Source organism: Perognathus longimembris, chromosome 3 (genome assembly GCF_023159225.1).
Source record: "Perognathus longimembris pacificus isolate PPM17 chromosome 3, ASM2315922v1, whole genome shotgun sequence".
NCBI classification, from domain to species: Eukaryota; Metazoa; Chordata; class Mammalia; order Rodentia; family Heteromyidae; genus Perognathus; species Perognathus longimembris.
The window spans coordinates 24,541,536-24,561,954 of NC_063163.1; the positions used below are offsets into that span (position 1 = coordinate 24,541,536).

The 20,419-nt window shown below is 37.6% G+C and overlaps 1 protein-coding gene across 1 annotated transcript in view; it reads right to left on the reverse strand.

The window, feature by feature from the left end:
• The window catches only part of Pibf1 (progesterone immunomodulatory binding factor 1), a 137,872-nt gene that overhangs the window by 89,906 nt on the left and 27,547 nt on the right, over positions 1 to 20,419 (reverse strand). The window contains exons 7-10 of the mRNA XM_048341252.1: positions 17,030 to 17,138; positions 16,341 to 16,522; positions 15,114 to 15,239; positions 2,557 to 2,655 (exon numbers count right to left, since the gene is read on the reverse strand). Coding sequence (XP_048197209.1) covers positions 2,557 to 2,655; positions 15,114 to 15,239; positions 16,341 to 16,522; positions 17,030 to 17,138 — 516 coding nt within the window. The remainder of the gene's footprint in view (positions 1 to 2,556; positions 2,656 to 15,113; positions 15,240 to 16,340; positions 16,523 to 17,029; positions 17,139 to 20,419) is intronic.

The window sequence follows — 20,419 nt, forward strand, 5'->3', positions numbered from 1 at the left end:
TCCTGAGTAGCTAGGATTATAAATAAGTAGGAGCCACCAGCACCCAGCTATCATTAGTTATTGAGATAGTGTCTCAGTGTGCTGCCCAGACTGGCATTGAACTTGCTATATCACCTAGGCTAGCATCTACATTGAAATTCTCCTGCCTCCTTCCCAAGTACTGGGCCTATAGGTGCATAATCCACATTCAGCTCTATCAACTTTTTATCAGACAATCAAGTTGTGAGAAGGCCAAAGGAGCCGTGTGGAAAAGAGAAAATGAAGACAAATAAAGGTCATGGCCAATAGCCTCAGCTAAGCTATTAGGCTAGTCATAAGGAGACCATTTTGAATACTCTAGCTTTCTCATCTTTCGCTTGAAACTAAGTGAAGACACTATCATAGTCAACTCAGAATTACTAAAATAATAAAACTTTGATATGTTAAGCTATTAAGAAAAATGTGGAAAACTATATGGAAATAAAAACCAATTTCTGAGAGCAAAAACAAAATAAATCAGCTAAATAAGACATTAAAAATCATTCTAATCATCTATTTTCCTCTTCTTTATACTTTGACTTCTAGTTATAAAAAATGGAGACAAGAATCTTATCACGACCAGAGATGTTGTGGGGACTGATCCTTAGATCTTACTTTTTTTGAATAGCCAGGATTATAGATATGAGCCACTAGTGCCTGGCTTAAAAAATATATATATATATATTTTTATTTTATTTTATTTTATTTTTTTTTTTTGGGCCAGTCCTGGGCCTTGGACTCAGGGCCTGAGCACCTTCCCTGGCTTCTTCCCGCTCAAGGCTAGCACTCTGCCGCCTGAGCCACAGCACCCCTCCTGGCCTTTTTCCATATATGTGGTGCTGGGGAATCAACCTAGAACTTCATGTGTAGGAGGCAAGCACTCTTGCCACTAGGCCATATTCCCAGCCCCTTAAAATATATTTTTAAAAACAAAATAAACTATAATTGAAAACCAATTATAAATTAATTTTAAATTGCAACTTTAGCAAGTTCAAGTCATTGAATAAAAAGCCTTTTTCATGCATGTTTGAAAATGATATTCTGCTTCCTTACATGTCTCTCTATAACATCATGGATTATTTAATCATAAAATGAGGTAATTGGTAAAGAAAAATTTTTTGCATAAAACATGATACTAATTATACCTAACTGTAAAACTGTGTGTAGTGGGGCTGAGAATATGGCTTAGTGATAGAGTGCTTGCCTAACACGCATGAAGCCCTGGGTTCAATTTCTCAGTACCACATAAACAGAAAAAGCTGGAAGTGGGGCTGTGGTTCAAGTGGCAGAGCACTAGCCTTGAGCATAGAGAGGCTCAGGGACAAAGCCTAGGGCCTGAGTTCAAGCCCCAGGCCTGGGAAAAAAACCAAAAAACTGTAAGTAAGCATATGTCACAGGCTTTACTTAAATGTTATTCTGGTAAATCACATTCCAGGTAAATATTAAGATTCATTTCTCTATTTTGACTTTGATACAAAGGAAACCAGAGTTACATATTTGAATCAAGTACAAGTTCTGAATATAAAACAATTTTTCACAATACACTAAAAATATAAGTATTATAGTCCCCAAATATAAACTCAAAAGTCTAGGAATATGGCTCAGTAATAAAGTTTTTGCCTAGTATGCATGAGGTTTTTGGGTTTAATTCCCCAGAATTAAACCACAAAAAACAGTCAAACTATAGAGTCTAAACATATAGACAATTTATACTTAAAAGAATTTCAATGAAATAAATGTATATATACACATTTACACACATAGAATTCTTTTTAAAAAAAAGTCTTGTTTTGAAAAAACACAGGAAAAGTGAAGGTAGAGAGCTTTAAAAATATCCTCCAATTTAGCTTGGATTCATCATTCCTTTTGCATGGTAACTTAACCAAGATATCATTTTTTCTAAGCTGTTGTTAGAAAATATCAATATCAAAGGAACTTCAAACTTATTAAGCTACCCATCTGATGCTTCAGTCTTTATAAGAATATTCCAACTGAATTGCTAGCCAGTTTATACCTGAACATTTCTACTGAAAGATCATTGTCAGATAGTTTGTATAAGAATGCTCACAGCAGCTTTAAGTATAACAGCTAGAAACTTGAATCACTTGCAAAGATTATCAAGAGGCATACATGATAAATAAGTGGTATAGTCCCACTCAACATTAATGAGTGTCAATAAGAAAATGGATGAAAACTTACAATAATGCATCAAAAAAGAAGCTAGACAAAAATGACTACATACAACATGATTGTATTTAATTTTAGTTCAAGAACAACATTGGATAACAGGATACAAATCAGAGTTGCTTCCTGAGGGAAGGTAGACATGTTAGACTGAAAGAGGTATAAAGAAAGTCTATAGAGTGACTAAGCTAGTACATCACAAACACACACACACACACACACACACACACACACACACCACACAACTATACTTTTAATTGACCTTAAAATTACACTTTCAGTAAAATATATTTTCTAATAGAAAAATAGGAACAAAGGGTGAGGAGTTTAACATTTGCATTTCAGCAACCTTACCTGTCTAGGAGCTGGTCATGCTTTTCTAAAGCATCCTTTTCAGCCATTACTGCTCGGTCCTTTTCAGCCACAGCATTATCCCTTGCTTCTCGGAGATTTCTAAAATTTAAAGATACATTTCAGTTACTGTAAGTATAAAACTATCCACCTTTAAATATTTATAAACTTGCATAAACAAACAAGACAAAACAAAATTCCAAAGCCACAAAGGAAGTCAATTTTCACTGGAATAAGAGAGAAGAAAATGAGGGAAACATTTAAAAAAATGTAACATGCAAAAAGACTGTGAAGGCCAAACAGGTAAGGTAATTTACAAAAAGGAAACCAAATACATAGGGGAAATACCTACATGTTGAGATTTCTATCAATTAGTCCTCTTATAGGTGTTTGCAGATTATGATTCCTTATAAACACACACACACATATATATATATACACACACACACATACATGTATGTATATTGTCACTTGTGAGGCTTGAACTCAGGGCCTGGGTACTGTCCCTGAGCTCTTTTGCTCAAGGCTAGGACTCTAACACTTTGAGCCTCAGCTCCATTTCCAGTTTTTGAGTGGTTAATTGGAGGTAAGGGTCTCATGGGGACTTTTCTGCCTAAGTTGGCTTTGAACCATGACCTCAGGTCTCAGCCTCCTAAGTAGCAAGTATTACAGGCATGAGCCACCAGTGCTCAGATATAAAGACATTTTCTTTATCAGGTACTGTACCTTATATCCAGTTCCAAACCAGTATGTCTTATATCTCCTTTAATATTACCAGTCTACAGTTTTCAAGTGAAGTCTGAATGCCTTCTTCCACTGAAAGTAATACTTATAGTAAAGAGAGTATTTACCATACATCAGGAACTATTCTAGGTACTTCACATACAATAACTCATTTAATCGTCACAAAAATCCCATAAGCTGTATGCTTTATCATTATTTCCATGTCACAAATGAGAAGACTGAAGAAACATAAGCAAGTTAAGCATATTAACCTATGGCCATATAGTGAGGCACACTATGGAGCTTGAATGTGAACCGAGAGTTTGCTCTGCACCTGCAGTTTCTACTCTGAATCACGCTATGCGGCTACAAAACACAAAGATTTCTTTTGCAGGCTCTTTTTCCTTGGGAAATTCTTACATTATGAGATCTATATGGCATGACCATCTCATGGCACAAATAAGTACATATCAAAAGTAGCCTTAAAAGAAAATATGTTATACCATTGCTTTTATGGCTCATAATGTATGACATGCTCTTTCAAAATTATACTGGTTTGATAAAGTACCAGATGAATTCTGGTATTTGTATTCCTGCCACAGATAAAACAATAACTTCTATATAACTAATAAATAATCCATTTCCACATGATAAATGCATTAGAAAATGTAACAAATATAATTATGAAACAATTAGCAGGAATTCAAATGTTCCTCAAAAGAGAAAGATGAAAACTGACAGAAGCTATTTGTAGGAAGTTCAAGTTCATGAAACTCAATTTTTACAAGTCCAAACTGACTGCATAACCTAACATAATTGTAGTAAAACAGAGAAAGATGTTAGGAGATCCAACTGGCTAGTATCATGCCAAATGTTTTAAAACATAGAACTCTGAAGCTCCTCAGTATCTGTAGAACACTTTCTAATACTCAAATGCCTCAGGCCATCAAAACCCAAGGATGCTCAAAGACCTGCATATGAAATGGCTTAGTATTTACAGATGATCTACCCATTCATCACCTTGTGATTACTTAGAATACTTAATATATACTATATTGTTTAGCAAATAATGACAAGAAAATGTCTGTACATATTCAGTCCTGGTTCAATCCTTTTTTAAAAAATAATTTTTGATCTGAAGTTGGTTGAATTATCAGTTGAAAAACTTGGAGATAAAGTGAGCTGATTCTAAATTTATTTTTGTAAAGCTAATATTTGATCCCGAAACTCTAGGAACCTTTGAAAATCTAATGGGAACAACTCAGATCGGCAATGTGATGGGCAGGTCTTAATCTGAGGAAGTACAAGTAATGCCTGCAAACTTGAAATTTACTATGAATAAATAGGGCAGAAATATGGCTGTCAGAAGGCAGAACTGAGCAATCTCTTCACCATCTACTATCAAGTAAGAATATTCTCTTAAAAAAGTGAATATTTTTCCAGTTAGAAAAAAAAAAGCATAAGAACAGGCTGTTACAGGCAATGTGTTGATAAAGGAAGCGTTTCAATGAATTTCCTGTACTTTCAGATTCTTCTTCCTGAACAAAACATAAAACTACTCATTTATATTTTTTCTTCTTTGGCAGTACTGGGGTCCGAACTGAGTCTCACTGTGCTAGAGGCAGGTACCCTAGACTTGAGCCATGTCTTGAGCTTAAAAACAGGAGTTGAAATGGTTCATCTTTTGTTCATAGCCGATTTTATTTAATTATGACTAGTATTTACCTTTAATTAACACAGGTCATTGAAAAATGAATGAACAGGACATAAAACCAAAATCAGCAAAGTAGAAATCTTTTTACTTTTTTGAGACAGGGTCTCATGCTACATCTCAGGCTGGCTTGGAACTCCATGGGGCCTTGACTGACCAGGTTGAACTTGAGATCTTTTCATCTCAGCTTATAATGTTTGTAGTGTTTGCTACCACTCCTGGCAGGAAATCTTGTTTACAAAATGTTTTGAGGGAATAGAGGATTAAAAAAAACACACACAAGGGTTGGGAATATGGCCTAGTGGCAAGAGTGCTTGCCTCCTATATATGAAGCCCAGGGTTCGATTCCCCAGCACCACATATATAGAAAACGGCCAGAAGTGGTGCTGTGGCTCAAGTGGCAGAGTGCTAGCCTTGAGCACAAAGAAACCAGGGACAGTGCTCAGGCCCTGAGTCCAAGCCCCAGGACTGGCAAAAACCAACAACAAAAGAAACAAACAAACAAAAATAAAACAACCCACACACAAAAAACTTCAGGCTGGGAATGTGGCTTAGTGGTAGAGTGCTTGCCTAGCATGCATGAAGCCATGGGTTCAATTCCTCAGCACCAGATAAGTAGAAAAAGCTGGAAGTAGCATTGTGTGGCTCAAGTGTTAGAGGTCTAGCCTTGAGCAAAAGGAAGTCAGGGGCAGTGCTCAATCAGGCCCTGAGTCCAAGCCACAGGACTTCCAATAAATAAACAAACAAAAAAATAAACATAAAATAAAAAACTTCCATCCTAATTTTTTTTTTGGCCAGTCCTGGGCCTTGGACTCAGGGCCTGTGCACTGTCCCTGGCTTCTTTTTGCTCAAGGCTGGCACTCTGCCACTTGAGCTACAGCGCCACTTCTGGCTGTTTTCTGTATATGTGGTGCTGGGGAATCGAACCCAGGGCCTCATGTATAGAAGGCAAGCTCTCTTGCCACTAGGCCATATCCCCAGCCCTCTATCCTAATTTAAAAAATTATAATTGCTGAAATACTTTGAATGTCTGTCCTTTTTGAAACTCATACTGAAGTTTTAGTTGCTGTTGTAACAGCATTATGAGGTGAGACCTTCAAGTACTGGGCCACAGGAATACTCTTCCCTGTGTGGAATTGATTGATGCTCCTACATTTTGCTACATGGAAGGTCCTTTTGCTCTCTCTCTCTCTCATGCCCTGTAACTTTTGCCACGATATAGGGAAAAGGCCCTTGCAAGATGCTAGCACCTTGATATTGAACTTATCAACCTACAGAACACTTAGCCAATAAAGTTCTCTTTATTATAAATTACCTATTCTCTTGTACTATAAAATGTACTAAGATACTTGGGTGTTCAGGTTTTTTTTCACTTTGGAGATGTGAAAATGAGCCCTAATAGAAAATTATCTAACCCATATCATGCTCAGTCCTGATCAAATCCATTAGAAACCTTTGTGTAGGTTTTCTTCTAAACCAAAAGTCACCCAGTCCCTAAAACTAGAACTGATTAATTCAACAACTACATATTGGGTGCTTATATGGAAACCCAGCACTGACCAAGAGATAACAATTCTACTCTCATGGCGAGGGCGTTCTAGGAGGGAAAAAGCTAATGTAAATTAAAACATTTTATGTTAGTAGGATGTACTTCTCTGTGAAAAAATATTGGGAAAAAATAAAGCAGACAAGGGGCTAGTGAATACTTGGGAGGGGGTCGAACAAGTGACATTTCAGGATGTGAGAAAACAGGGCTCTATGGTATTATCCTCCAGAGTGGATGATTAAACAGTGAGAACTATAAATAAAAAAGTCCTGTGGCTGGGAGTATGTCTAATTCATAGAGAAATACAAGGGCACTGTTCAAAATAGCCAAGTTATAAAATTATTCTGTGAGTCCAACAACAGATAAATGGACACAGAAATGTGGAAAATATACCCAGTGTAGTTTTAGCCATAAAAAAGAATAAAATCATATATGTTATTTGCAGAATAATGGGTGGAACTGGAGATCATAATACTAAGATGATAATAAGTGAGGCTCAAGAAGATAATAAATATTATATAGTTTCTCTACTATACAGAATCTAAAGAAAAAATATGAAAGCAGAAAGAAGACTGTGAAGAGAAAGGGGACCTGCTGAATGGGGGGGGGGGGGAGGGAGGAAGGTGAATATGACCAAACTACAATTTTGATTAAGAAATCTTTGGTCAATTTTCAGTTCCTCCTCCACTTTGGTATTGGGAATGAAAGTCAGGGGCCTTCTGTTCGCTAGGCAAGTGCCCTACCACTTGATCCATGCTTTCAGCCTTCTTTGGCCAATTTTTATAGCCCTGACTATTGAAATATCATAGAGCTAAGCATATCCAATTTTATTAACAAAATGTTTATAACATAAGCAAACTAAACATTATTTATCTCAGATTCCTTGTTTGTAAAATGAAGATTCTAGTTCCTGCATCTTCACAAAATTTTTTCTATTCTATTCTCTCTACAGTGCATGTAAAGTGTTGAGGGCAGTGCTATTGTTAGTAGCTTACAAGCCCTCTTGTCCACAGAGGGCTGCATTGAGTAACATCTGGGGCACACCAGAGAAATAACGCTTAGTAAAAACTATGTAATCTTAGGTAAGCACTTTGGGACTTGTTCAGAGATGTCACATTGTAAAAGATCATGAATTAATTGTTATCTTCTTCAAATCTTATCTGCAACCTGAAGTTGCAAGTGATGTCTAATCTCTGATTATCACTCTCAGATGACTAAAGTAGAAAAGCTGAGTCAAGCTGGGTGTCACAGTATATGACTGCAGAGACAGAGGCAGGAGGACTGTGACTTCAATGCCAGCCAGGGAAAGTTAGCCAAATGCTATCTCAAAAATAAAATAACAGGGCTGGGAATGTGGCTTAGTGGCAGAGTGCTTGCCTAGCATGCATGGAACCCTGGGTTTGACTCCTTGGTACCACATACATAAACAGAAAAAAAAATGGAGTGGCACTGTACCTCAAGTGGTAGAGTGCTAGCTAGCCTTGAGCAAGAAAAGCTCAGGGACAGTGCCCTGGCTCTGAGTTCAAGGCCCAGGACTGGCACACACACACAATAAAATAAGGCTAGGAACATGGCTAAGTGGTAAGAGTGCATACCTAGATACTTAGGCCCTAGTGAAAGGAAAGAAGGAAGGAATTAAGGGAGGGAAGGAGGGAGGGAAGAAAGCAAAGCAAAGCTAGAATAATTTTTCTTTTTTTTGCTGGACCTGGGCCTTGAACTCAGGGCCTGGGCTCTGTCCCACAGCCTCCCTATGCCCAAGGTTAGAGCTCTACCACCTGAGCCACAGTGCCACTTCCACCTTTTTCTGTTTATGTGGTACTGAGGAATCGAACCCAGAGTTTCGTGCATGCTAGGCATTCACTCTACAACTATAACACATTCCCAGCCTAGAGTAGTTTTTGATGTTTGCTTCCTATCAATTACCAGGTCTTGCCAATTCTACAACCTAGATATTCTTTAAATTTAAGTGTTATTCTCTTCGTCTACTCTGTAATAGCTTCTAACCAATCTCCCTCCTTTGAGGCCCTCATCGATGAACTGTAATTCTCCCTACATAGCTACCACAGTTACTGCTACTACTACTACTACTACTGAAATCACATCATTCTCCTATAATAAAAGCTCCAAGAATTCTCCATTGACTACAAGGCCTTGAAAAATCTTGTCCCACTCGTATTTTCCTCTACTGCAATGAGCAGTAGAGAAAACTCTTGCACTTGCCTGAAACTTTCTTTGTACCTGATACACATTGAAATGCTTAAATTTTGTTAACTAACTAATGAACCTATGTGGTAATCCTCTATATACTTATATAGGATATAGCTAACAATAAAAGGTATCTGACAATAAAGAATCTATAATTATTTGAAAAGTTCAAAACATTAAGTTTTTAGGGAAGTAACTTAGACATTTATATAGAAACCAAGGCACAAATGGTAGGTATACCTTCTCTATATTGGAATGGTTCATTTTAATGGTAATATTCCATGACAGTATCAGTTGGCTTTTACAATATAAAATTATATATACAATTATATATATAATTATAATATAATTGGCTTTTACAATTATTTCACTTATACTGTCACCAAAGTACATAAAATAATTTTATTACACACAGATAATGTGTTTAAAAAGCTATATTTATACTCACACTATATATATTTTATAATTTATAATAACCTTTTCACACATAATATTAATTAAGTATCACAGGCCACCTTGTAGCTTCAATTTTATAAAGAGAGGAAATTAAACATCAGGGATATTAAGTGATTCATCCAGCTATTATTTAAGTTTACTGTTTTGTGCTAAATATGTCATAATATCATAATATACTCTTACTCATAGGATGAGGTTTCACTGGTTCATTTAGTCATTCATCCTTTTTTCGAAAGTCTTATAATATAGCCTGGGCTAGCCTAGAACTCATAATCTTCCTGCTTCTGTCTCTCAAGTGCTAGGATTACAGGATGTCCACCACCATCAGCTTCAGAGCATCTTATTTCCAAATGTGTAAAAGTGTCCATTCCCATTCCAGTCACATAATATCGACTAAGCAAAAATTTATTTGTATACTAAGTCTCATCACAGGGATGAGTGTCACTCATGTTTCCTACAGTGCAGATGAGCATTTTAAAGTAAATACAATGTACAGAAAAGACACATAACTTACACGCTGAGCCACAGCTTCCATAAATATTATAATTACATCCATAGTTTCTTTTTTGCTAGTACTGGGGCTTGAACTGAAGGCCTCAGGCTATCGTTGGGCTTTCTTGCTCATGGCTGGTGCTGCATGCTTCTAGGTTAGCTTTGTTGCTGGTTAATTGGAGATGAGTCCTTTGGACTTTCTGCCACGGCTAGCTTTGAAGCACAATTCTCAGATCTGAGCCTCCTGAGTAGCCAGAATTACAGATGTGAGCCACCAATGTCCAGCTATCCATATTTGTTTTTTGGGGGTGGTGGGGGTTATGGGGCTTGAACTTAGGGACCAGGCACTGTCCCTGAGCTCTTTTGCTCAAGGCTAGTGCTCTACCACATTGAGCCACAGCACCACTTCAGGTTTTCTTGTGGTTAACTGGAGATCAGAGACTCATGCACATTCCCACCAGGGTTGGCTCTGAACTGTGATCCTCAGATCCTAGCCTCCTGAGTAGCTAGGATTATTGGCATGAACCACCAGCACCCAGCTATAGTATTTTTAATTTTTATTTTTTTTTGCCAATCCTGGGGCTTGAACTCAGGGCCTGGGTATTGTCCCTGAGCTTCTTTTAGTTAAGGGTAGTGCTCTACCACTTGAGCCACAGCACTACTTTCGGCCTTTTCTGTTTATGTGGTACTGAGGAATCGAACCCAGGGCTTCATGCATGCTAGGCAAGTACTCTACCAATAAGCCACATCCCAGCCCTATAGTATTTTTTGCTATCTCCAACTACCCAGTTCTAGTCCTATCTCTTTGCTTATATTTTTGTAAATCTCTGTCTTCTGTCCTCTTCCTCCTCCTTCAACCATTTAGCTTCCTAAACTACAGGGACAGAGACCAAGATTAGACACACGGGTTCTAATTGTCTTTTCCACATTTTAGAAGAAAAACTAAAAGGTACTCTTAAGATACAGAAAATAAACAAAAGGCAAAACTTATTTATCTCATCTTATTTTACAGTCTTCTAAAAATAATTATTATGAAGAAAGAAACTAACAACAAATATGCCAGTACCTTTTCCATTTTAATTCTTATTAGTATAGTACACTTTGATTAAATACAATGAACAGAATTATATATCTAAGACCACTTGAAGAGATTAATTTACATAGATATACAAACAGCAAATATAATAAAATTTTTTGAATTTTATGATTATAAGGAATATCATAAACCTTAGTTGTTTTAAGTTGTAAGATTTTATGAGGCAAGTACTTTACCACTAGGCCATATTCCCAGCCCCAGTTGAAAGATTTTAAAAGGAACAATGCAGAGTTTAGTTTTACCTGGCCATAATTAAGAAATATATTCCACAAAAATTCCATCATATAAAACACAGGGCTGGATCACTATGAGAAAAACAACAGGCAAGCTTGTACAACTGGCTGGGTAAGTGTTGGTACAGGCTTCAGTTGCAGTTTGGCGCCACCAGGTGGCAGATGGCCATTGTAGTGTTAACAGCCCTGGATTCAGTCCTAGGTCTTGCAGCCTGGGGCCATCCAGGAATCGCCTGGTTGAGAGGCATCCACGTGGTTGCCCATGCAGCTCTGTAGACAAATTAATCTGCCTTCAGCTTTCCTGCTTTCAGAAATGCCTCTGCTATTTTCCCAAACAACTTAGCCAAGGTGCCTGTGGCAATCACCTTGAAGAAGAGCTAATATAATCTAAATTGATGTTAAGGCAATGTATTTTATTTATGCTTGTGTTTGTGATGTTATTGGGATTTAAACTTAGGACTCACCTGAGACATGCTCCAGCCCTTTTTACTTTAGGATTCTTTCCAGATAGTCTAATTTTTGCCTGGGTTGACCTGGGAATGAGATCCTCCTATATATGCCTCTAGTGTAGCTAGGATTAGAGGCCATGCCACCATGCCCATCTGATTAACTGAGGTAAGGTTTCAATAACTTTATCCAAGCCTCCCTGCGAGCCTCCCAATCTCTACCGCTCTAGCTGGGATTATAGGCAAGAGCCAGTGAGCATGCCCTCCATGGATGTCTTTTAAAGGTCAAAATTTCAGAACAAGGAAAAACAATAAATTAGCAACTGTTGCATCAAAGTTCATGCAGCCATATGAATTGTTTAGGAACAATTATGTATTTTATCATAGAAATAATCCCATAAATTTTAGTTTAAAGAGGTTTTTAAACTTTAAGTTTAAATAAGTTTTAAAGTTAAAGCAGTCAGCAAAGCCTACAAAATCTGTAATAGAATTGAACAGAATATTTTTTAATAGAGAAATATTAACTCTACCATGAATCTTTCTTATGAACAGATAATTTTTTCTTTTGATGAGTTCAGAATTTATAGACAACTTTTTGCTAACCAAGATACTTTAAGTCAAACTAAATTTATTACCCTTTCCCATTAAAGCCTTGTGTTTCTACTGAGGGTTTTTACTTTTTTTGTGTGTGTGTGCCAGTCCTGAGTTGTCGTCCCTGGGCTCCTTTTGCTCAAGGCTAGACTCTATCACTTGAGCCACAGCACCACTTCCAGCTTTTTCTGTGATTAATTGGAGATGACAGTGTCAAGGACTTTCCTGCTCTGGCTAGGCTAGCTTCAAACCGTGATCGTAGGATCTCAGCCTCCTGAGTAGCTAGGATGATAGGCGTGAGCCACTGTTGTTTAATAAACTATCCTTACCATCCACATGGGTGTTCAATGAAGAATGTGGCATTTTTAGCTTGTCAACCCTGTCCCCTTTCCCACCTCCCAGGATTCAAAGTAGTTATTCAATCTTGTTGGGTCTTCTATTTGGCCTATTTCTGTTCCTTTCTACTACTACTAATCCAATACCAGTAATACCTCTCATCTAGGTAAGAAAACCAATCTCTAAAAGTGGCCTCAATGCCTTTTCGGTCTGTTCTCTCACTGAAGTGAAGTGATCTAAACTCAGATCATATCATGCCTTCTCTTTCAATTGTTACCAGTCTTCATACAATGGTCCAAATGAATGATTTAGGTCCTTCTTTCATTCTTTGTTCACATTTCACAAAACTCCCTGTCTCTCAGCTGTGTGCCAGCCATAATAAATTACATTGAACTTCTTCAAAAAGCTTCACTTCATTTTACCCCTAGGTTTTGATATATGCACATGTCAATTACACATGTTGTCAGCATGCACATGTCTTTTTTTTTTTTGCCAGTCCTGGGCCTTAGCACCGTCCCTGGCTTCTTCCTGCTCTGCCACCTGAACCACAGCGCCCCTTCTGGCCATTTTCCATATATGTGGTGCTGGGGAATCGAACCGAGAGCTTCATGTGTTGGAGGCAAGCACTCTTGCCACTAGGCCATATTCCCAGCCCTGCACATGTCTTCTTTCATGAAGTCTTCCCTGGTTCATCCCAAGACTAGGTTAGACACACAAGTGACCCCAATCTATGTATCTAATAATTTTCTCTGCTATCACCATACTTATGATAATTACTCTGATTTTTCTTTATCATCCTTAGATTATTAGCTTTGTGAAGACGATAAGGTTTCAATCAATATTTGCTAAATAAATAAGATGGTTGCTCTGCGAATTACATATAAAAGAAGCTACCTCTCCATTTTTTTTTTTTGGTTGTTGTTTTATTACTTTTGTGCTGGTACTGTGGCTTGTACTCAGAGCCAGAGTGCTGTCCCTTAGCTTTTTCACTCACAGCCAGCACCCTGCCACTTGAGCCACACATCTACTTACAACGTTTTGCTGGTTAACTGGAAATAAGTGTGACTTTCCTGCTGAGCTGGGATTACAGATCTAGCCTCTGGCACCTGGCTGTTGAGCTGCATTTTGAACCCTAAGACCAAGTAACCAACAGTATAGGACACTCCTTTCCCAATATAGGGCAAATCAAGCAAACGTCTGCCAAAGATAAAGATTGCTTTTACCATTCTTTAAACTCTTTCCAGTCTTCTAATGACCCTACCGAAATAAGCAAGCGCATTCAGAAAAATATGCTTTTGTTATGAACATGACAACTAAGTAGCAAATAAATCTTAAAATTAGTGTTATGCAAGTAAGCCACAAAGCATCCATGTTTCCATTCATATAAGACTAACATGAAAACTTAAGCTATACTGTTCAGGGATACTTATTTATAGATAACAGATGATGAAAATATACAGAAAAGCAAGTACATTTTCGCACCGAATTCAGATAATATTAAGTCCTGAGGTCCTGTCCCAGTCCCATGAAAAATAAATCAGTAAATAAATAAAGACAAAAACTTGAGCTTTCAAAAGTCACATTAGTTATAAGATTAGTATATTTTAAAAAGTGCCATATAATAAGTAGAATTTGTTCTATTCCAATAGGGGAACCTAACCTATACTAGTCTAAATTTGTGAACAAAAGTATTTCTTCAACACTTTGATATCTTATAGGACCAACAGCTACTCAAGGCATATGTCCTATTTTGTACTATATTCTAGGAGAAATCATTGGCATATCACATGAAGAACTACTAGTATATATTGCTTCTTGGCCTTTTGGCTAAGATCAAGTGTAGAACTACTAGTACCTCTCTCTCTCTCTCTATCTTTTTCATGCTGGGTTTAAACTCAGGGCCTCACACTTGCTAGGCTGGCATCCAGGATGCACCAGAATTGAAGCTCTTTTCAACAATTTAATTAAAGTGTCTCAAAGCTTTCTGCTTGGGATCAGCCTCAGATAATGATCCTCTTCCTATAGCTAGGACCACACAAAAAGGACCACACAAATGGGACCAAATGCATGTACTGTATTACACCTGGACATTTGTTGAGATGATGTCTCAAAAACATTTTGCCTCAAATTGTGATTCTCCCAATAGCTGTCTCCTGTGTAGCTAGGATTACAGGTATGTGCCACTGTGCCTTACCACTCCTCTAATTTCCATTTTACTCTTGTCTTCAATCTCAACTTCGGTAAAGGCCAGAAGACAAAAAGGCAGGATAATTAGTGTAAAACAAAAGTACTTAAATGTTTGGGAGGTTCTGTTCTAAACTAGCAAGAAAAAGTTTAGAATTTTAATATTCTTGTTTTATTAATATTTGGATTTTAACACACTTTTAGTGTATTAAGAAAAATGTCTCTCTTAGGAAGAGCATTTAATTTCAATAAAATTCAAGTAACGGGCTGGGAATATGGTATAGTGGTGGAGTGCTTGCCTAACATGCATGAAGCACTGGTTCAATTCCTCAGCACCACATATACAGAAAAAGCCAGAAGTAGCACTGTGGCTCAAGTGGTAGACTGCTTGCCTTGAGCAAAAAGAAGCCAGGGACAGTGGTCAGGCCCTGAATCCAAGCCCCAGGACTGGCAAAAAAAAAAAAAAAGAAAAGAAAAGAAAAGAAAAACAATTCAAGTAACAAAGACAACTAGAATATCATACAACTTTATTTTTAAATACCTGTTTTCTCGTTCATACATTTCCCTAGTGGCACTTCGAAGCTGATCAATTTCCTGGTTAGTTTTTGATTTGATTTCTTCTAGTTCATTGTGTAGTTTGCTTTCATATTCTGTCTTATAATGCTCTCTGCAAGGAGTCAAAAGGAGTATCCATGAATTTCATTTGTAAAACAAAGAGACTCTACTGTCCTAATATCTTAAATCAAGTATGCTCTGGTATTGGAAAACTTAACAATTTTAAGGTTTTATGATTTCTAAAAATACCGTTACTTACTACTTCTACCTAAGATCTTAATTTGTGAAACATATTGCTCCACAGACTTAATTACTACACAAGGTGCTAGCAATTCACACTGCATAATACTCACCCTCAAAACTGTTTCAGCAATAGCTTTTAGTGCATAAGTCTAAGCTCTAAAAGCTGTTGCATAGAGATTACCCTTCATACAAATTTAAACTGGTATGGTATACATTGAGACATAAATAACATTAAGACAAATACAAAAACAAAATCACCTTAACTAATTTTATACGTCATTTCTATCCTTATACCACGGCCATAGCTACATAGTGATTTTTCTGTATAGTTGAAGCATTATATAGGATATGATCCAGAATGGCACACACTGATGGAAATTAGTAAGATGACAGAGTGATGAATGTGTCTACTGTTACAGGTGGAATTTCATCTTTACTTGCGTTTTTGATGTTTTGATATAAATAGCTCAAAGATTGTAAGCACTATTCACACAAAGGAACTCTAGTAGACTGAAAGAGAAAAATCTAATAAGAGAGAAAAGACAGCCTGTGACCCAGTCCTGGGGAGGCTAAGGCAAGAGGATCACTAGTTGCAGACCACCCTGAGCTACAGGTGAGACCCTGTTGCAAAAAAATCACACACACACACACACACACACACACACACACACACACACACAGAGAGAGAGAGAGAGAGAGAGAGAGAGAGAGAAAATAAAAAGAGAAGAAATGTAAGATGGAATTTTGTAGACTTTTGCCTAAGCTATCTTTGAATTTAAATCTCAGGCTCCTGAGTAGCTAGAACTACTAACAGATATGAATCACCATCACCAGTGCCTAGGAAAGTATTCTCTTAACACAGATCTTAAAAAAAAAATAAAGATTTATCTTTTCTAGAACAAGAGTTCCCTCAAAAAGGAAAACAGTAGAAATTTATAACTATTTATGTGGAAAGTAATGTCAATCTTGCCTGGATGATACGTATTTTTCATACATGTCTTCCCTAGCCTTTTTGGTTTCTTCAAGCTGAATCTGCAGTCTTCCCAGGCGATCTTCCTCATGAGCACAGCGCACACTTAGCTCCATGTTCTGGCGATTGAGGTATTCTTTGTCCTTTTGCAGTAAAGTAACGGTCTGCTGCAGGTTGGTCACCTGTGGATTTGTAGACATGCAGGGTCCAGATCAATGCTGGGTTACTATTCAAGGTTGAGAGTAGTCATTTATGTTTTATTTTATTTTTTGCCAGTCCTGAGGCTTGGACTCAGGGCCTGAGCACTGTCCCTGGCTTCTTTTTGCTCAAGGCGAGCACTCTACCACTTGAGCCACAGAGCCACTTCTGGCTTTTTCTGTTTATGTGGTGCTGAGGAATCGAACCCAGGTCTTCATGCATGCAAGGTAAGCACTCTACCGCTAAGCCATATTCCCAGCCATGAGAGTAGTCATTTTTTCACTGTGTTTGCCATACAGAAAATTTTCTGTTTTAAAAGGGCCAATTCTTACCTGCAAGTTATTTGTCCAAAAAGAATACTAAATAAACATTCATTTCCTTTTGTTCTGGCAACTAGATCACAAAGGAAAACTGTTTTTCTGATCATTTTACTTCCAGATATTGTCTAATATTACATATTAAAATATAAGTGATTCTATTTATAAGCTTACCTCTTTTGATAATTCATTTCTTTCTTTAGCTTGAGATATGTGAGCAGCTTCAAGAATTTCATGTTTTCGCTTAATCTCAAGTACTTCCTGTTCAAGTGCATCGCGTTCACTATTAAAATGAAATTCAAATCCATAGGTAAATTTTACAACCTATTTCACTATTTAACTAATAGGAAACTGAACACAGATACTGAACAGTGAGCTTGGTGCCATTCTATGAAGTATAAAAGAATAACATTTTGGCTGGATACCATTGGCTCACACCTATAATCCTGGCTACTCAGAAGGCTAAGATCTGAGAATTGTAGTTCAGAGCCAGCCCAGGTAGGAAAGTCTGTGAGACTCTTATCTCCAATTAACCACCAGAAAACCAAAAGTGGCCCTGTGCCTCAAGTAGTAGAGTACCAGTCTTGACCTGAGGAGCTCAGGAATAGTGCCCAGGCCCAGAGTTCAAGGCCCACGGCCGACGAAATAAAAACAAACAACAGGGCTGGGAATATGGCCTACTGGTAGAGTGCTTGCCTCTTATACATGAAACCCTGGTTTCTATTTCTCAGCACCACATATATATGAAAAAAAGGCCAGAAGTGGCACTGTGGCTCAAGTGGTAGAGTGCTAGCCTTGAACAAAAAGAAGGCAGGGACAGTGCTCAGGCCCTGAGTTCAAGCCCCAGGACTTTGGAAAAAAAAAAAGATTAACCCCCCCCCCAAAAAAAACACCCAGAAAGATTCACTTTTTCAAATTATAAAGAAATCTGTGTTCAAAACCTTAGTTATATAAATAATCCACATTAAAACACAAAGTATGCTAAAAAGTAAAGTAAAAACATGCCATTCTTCTACTTTTTTTTTTTTTTTTTGGTGGTTCTGGCCTAGAACTCAGGGCCTGAGCACTGTCCTTAAGCCTTTTTGTGCTCCAGGCTAGCACTCTACCACTGGAGCCACAGTGCCACTTCTGGCTATTTCTGTTTATGTGGTACTGTAGAATCGAACCCAGGGTTTCATGCATGCTAGGCAAGCTCTCTATCACTACGACACATTCCCAGACTCTTCTACATTTTTATTTGCTTGTATTAGTTGTCCAATGTAGGGGTTTCATGGCAATGAAAATAGTAAAAAAAAAAAAAAAAAAAGTCAATTGTGGGGTTTGAACTCAAGGCACAGGCACTGTCCCTGGGATCTTTTTGCTTAAGGGCTAGCACTCTACCACTTTGAGCCACAGTGCCACTTTAGGTTTTTGAGTGGTTAATTGGAGATGAGTCTCACGAGGACTTTTCTGACCAGGCTGGTTTTGAACAGCAATCCTCACATCTCAGCCTCCTGAGTAACTAGGATTACAGGCATGAGCCACTGGCTCCTAGAGACTACAGTACTTTCTAAAGGGCACTGCAGTTATTTTTTTTCACTCATCTTCAATCTTATCTTAAAGCCACAACTTTCAAAGAATTTACACTTGGCTCTAAACTGACAGTTCAATTATAGTCAGAAACCCTTTAGAGCTTAAGACTCAGATGGCACAGAAGATATATTTGACAAGAATTTCTGTGACAATTCCATTCACAAAGTACTTCTGATTATTCAGGCATTTAAATTTCCATGCTCATAACATCTTTCTCTCTCCAGAACAGTATAACAAAGAACTAAGCCACAAGCTACAGGCATTATAAACACAAGCAGAGACACAGACTTGCCCTAGACTCTCCTCTCCAGTGGCCAATGTGCCCAGCCTGCACTTCACTTCTGAACCTTCCAGCACTGCCTGGAGGTCTGTCACTATCTGTTTTCTTTTTACCAGCTCCTAAGTAAGTCACTTAGACAGTAAAAATCTTGTTTCCTAACATAAGCAATGGTTTTAGATGTCACTGACCATTCTAAGTTAAATATGATCAGTGAGACTATAACGCAGTCATTCTTAGTGTACACAATATTTATTTTGGTTGGCATTGTACTGTACCAACCTCTTTTCTTACTATTAGTATGTTTTCATAGATTCATATTCTATTAGTGGATTATAGTTCTTATCAATGTTTACTTTCATGTCATTACATTACATTAGGCAGTTAGAATACCTTCAAATGGAATACTGTGGTGTCAAATTGGAAATACAAGTATCAGGGGCTGGGAATATGGCTTAGTGGCAAGAGTGCTTGCCTCCTACACATGAAGCTCTTGGTTTGATTCCCCAGCACCACATATATGGAAAACGGCCAGAAGGGGCGCTGTGGCTCAGGTGGCAGAGTGCTAGACTTGAGCCCTTGAGCGGGAAGAAGCCAGGGACAGTGCTCAGGCCCTGAGTTCAAGGCCCAGGACTGGCCAAAAAAAGAAATACAAGTATCAATGTAATTTTATACATAGTTTGCTGAGGTTGTCTACCCTTCTACTGCCTTTGTTTACTGAAAAAGCCAAGAAACAATGAGCACAATGACTACAGCATTGGATTTTAATTCCTAAATATCACTGTTCACTAAAAGAAATCGGGACTCTTTAGAAAGTTTGAAGGTAGTTATATTACAAAGTAAATTTGTGAACATTATGTTATGCCAAAAAGTAGGGAACTGCTAAAAAATACATTCATACATAATTTAGTAAGTTTTTAAACTTCCATAAAGAATTATATGTAAAATAAGCCACAACTTTCCATCTAGTTACTCAAATACATTTGAATTCTAATAATGATGTTATTATCATCTATATACCTACTCCTTTTGCACATTTATTAGAACTTATCAAGCGTATATATTCCTTTTTATATTTTTTATTGTTAAGATGATGTACAGAGGGAGATATACTTAAGGTAGTGAATACATACACATTTCTTGTCATACTTGTTACCCCCCCTTCCTCATTTTTCTCCCTCCTTCTCTCCCCACAACCCAACACATCTCCCCTTGCTTTCTTCATTTAAAAAAAACAAACCAAAAAACTTACCTTTGGTGTATATTGTCAATCTCGTATAAAATGCTTATGACCTATACCCTATACCTTTACCTCCTGTTTATATTTTTGTGAACTATTTTTTTCTTACAGAGTTGGAGAAGGAATCCAAGGTCGTGTGTGTGTGTGTGTGCGCGCGCGCGCGTGTGCAAAGCAAGTGCTCTATCACTGATCTACATGTCCCTCTCCTTGGTTTCTTGACACAATGTCTTTTTTCATAGCTCAGGTGGGCCTAGTCAGGAGGCTGGAGGATTGCTAGTTCCAAGCCACCCTAGACTGCATGGACAGGCCACCATGCACAGCATGAACATTTTATCATTTAACCATTCACTGTACCTAGTGAACTTTAGGTTTCAGTGTGAGCCTCTCATTTGGTTTTCTGTTCTATTTCTAGCACTTGAAAGGGCTTACCATGTTTCTTTTGTCAAAGATATATATATATATATATATATATATA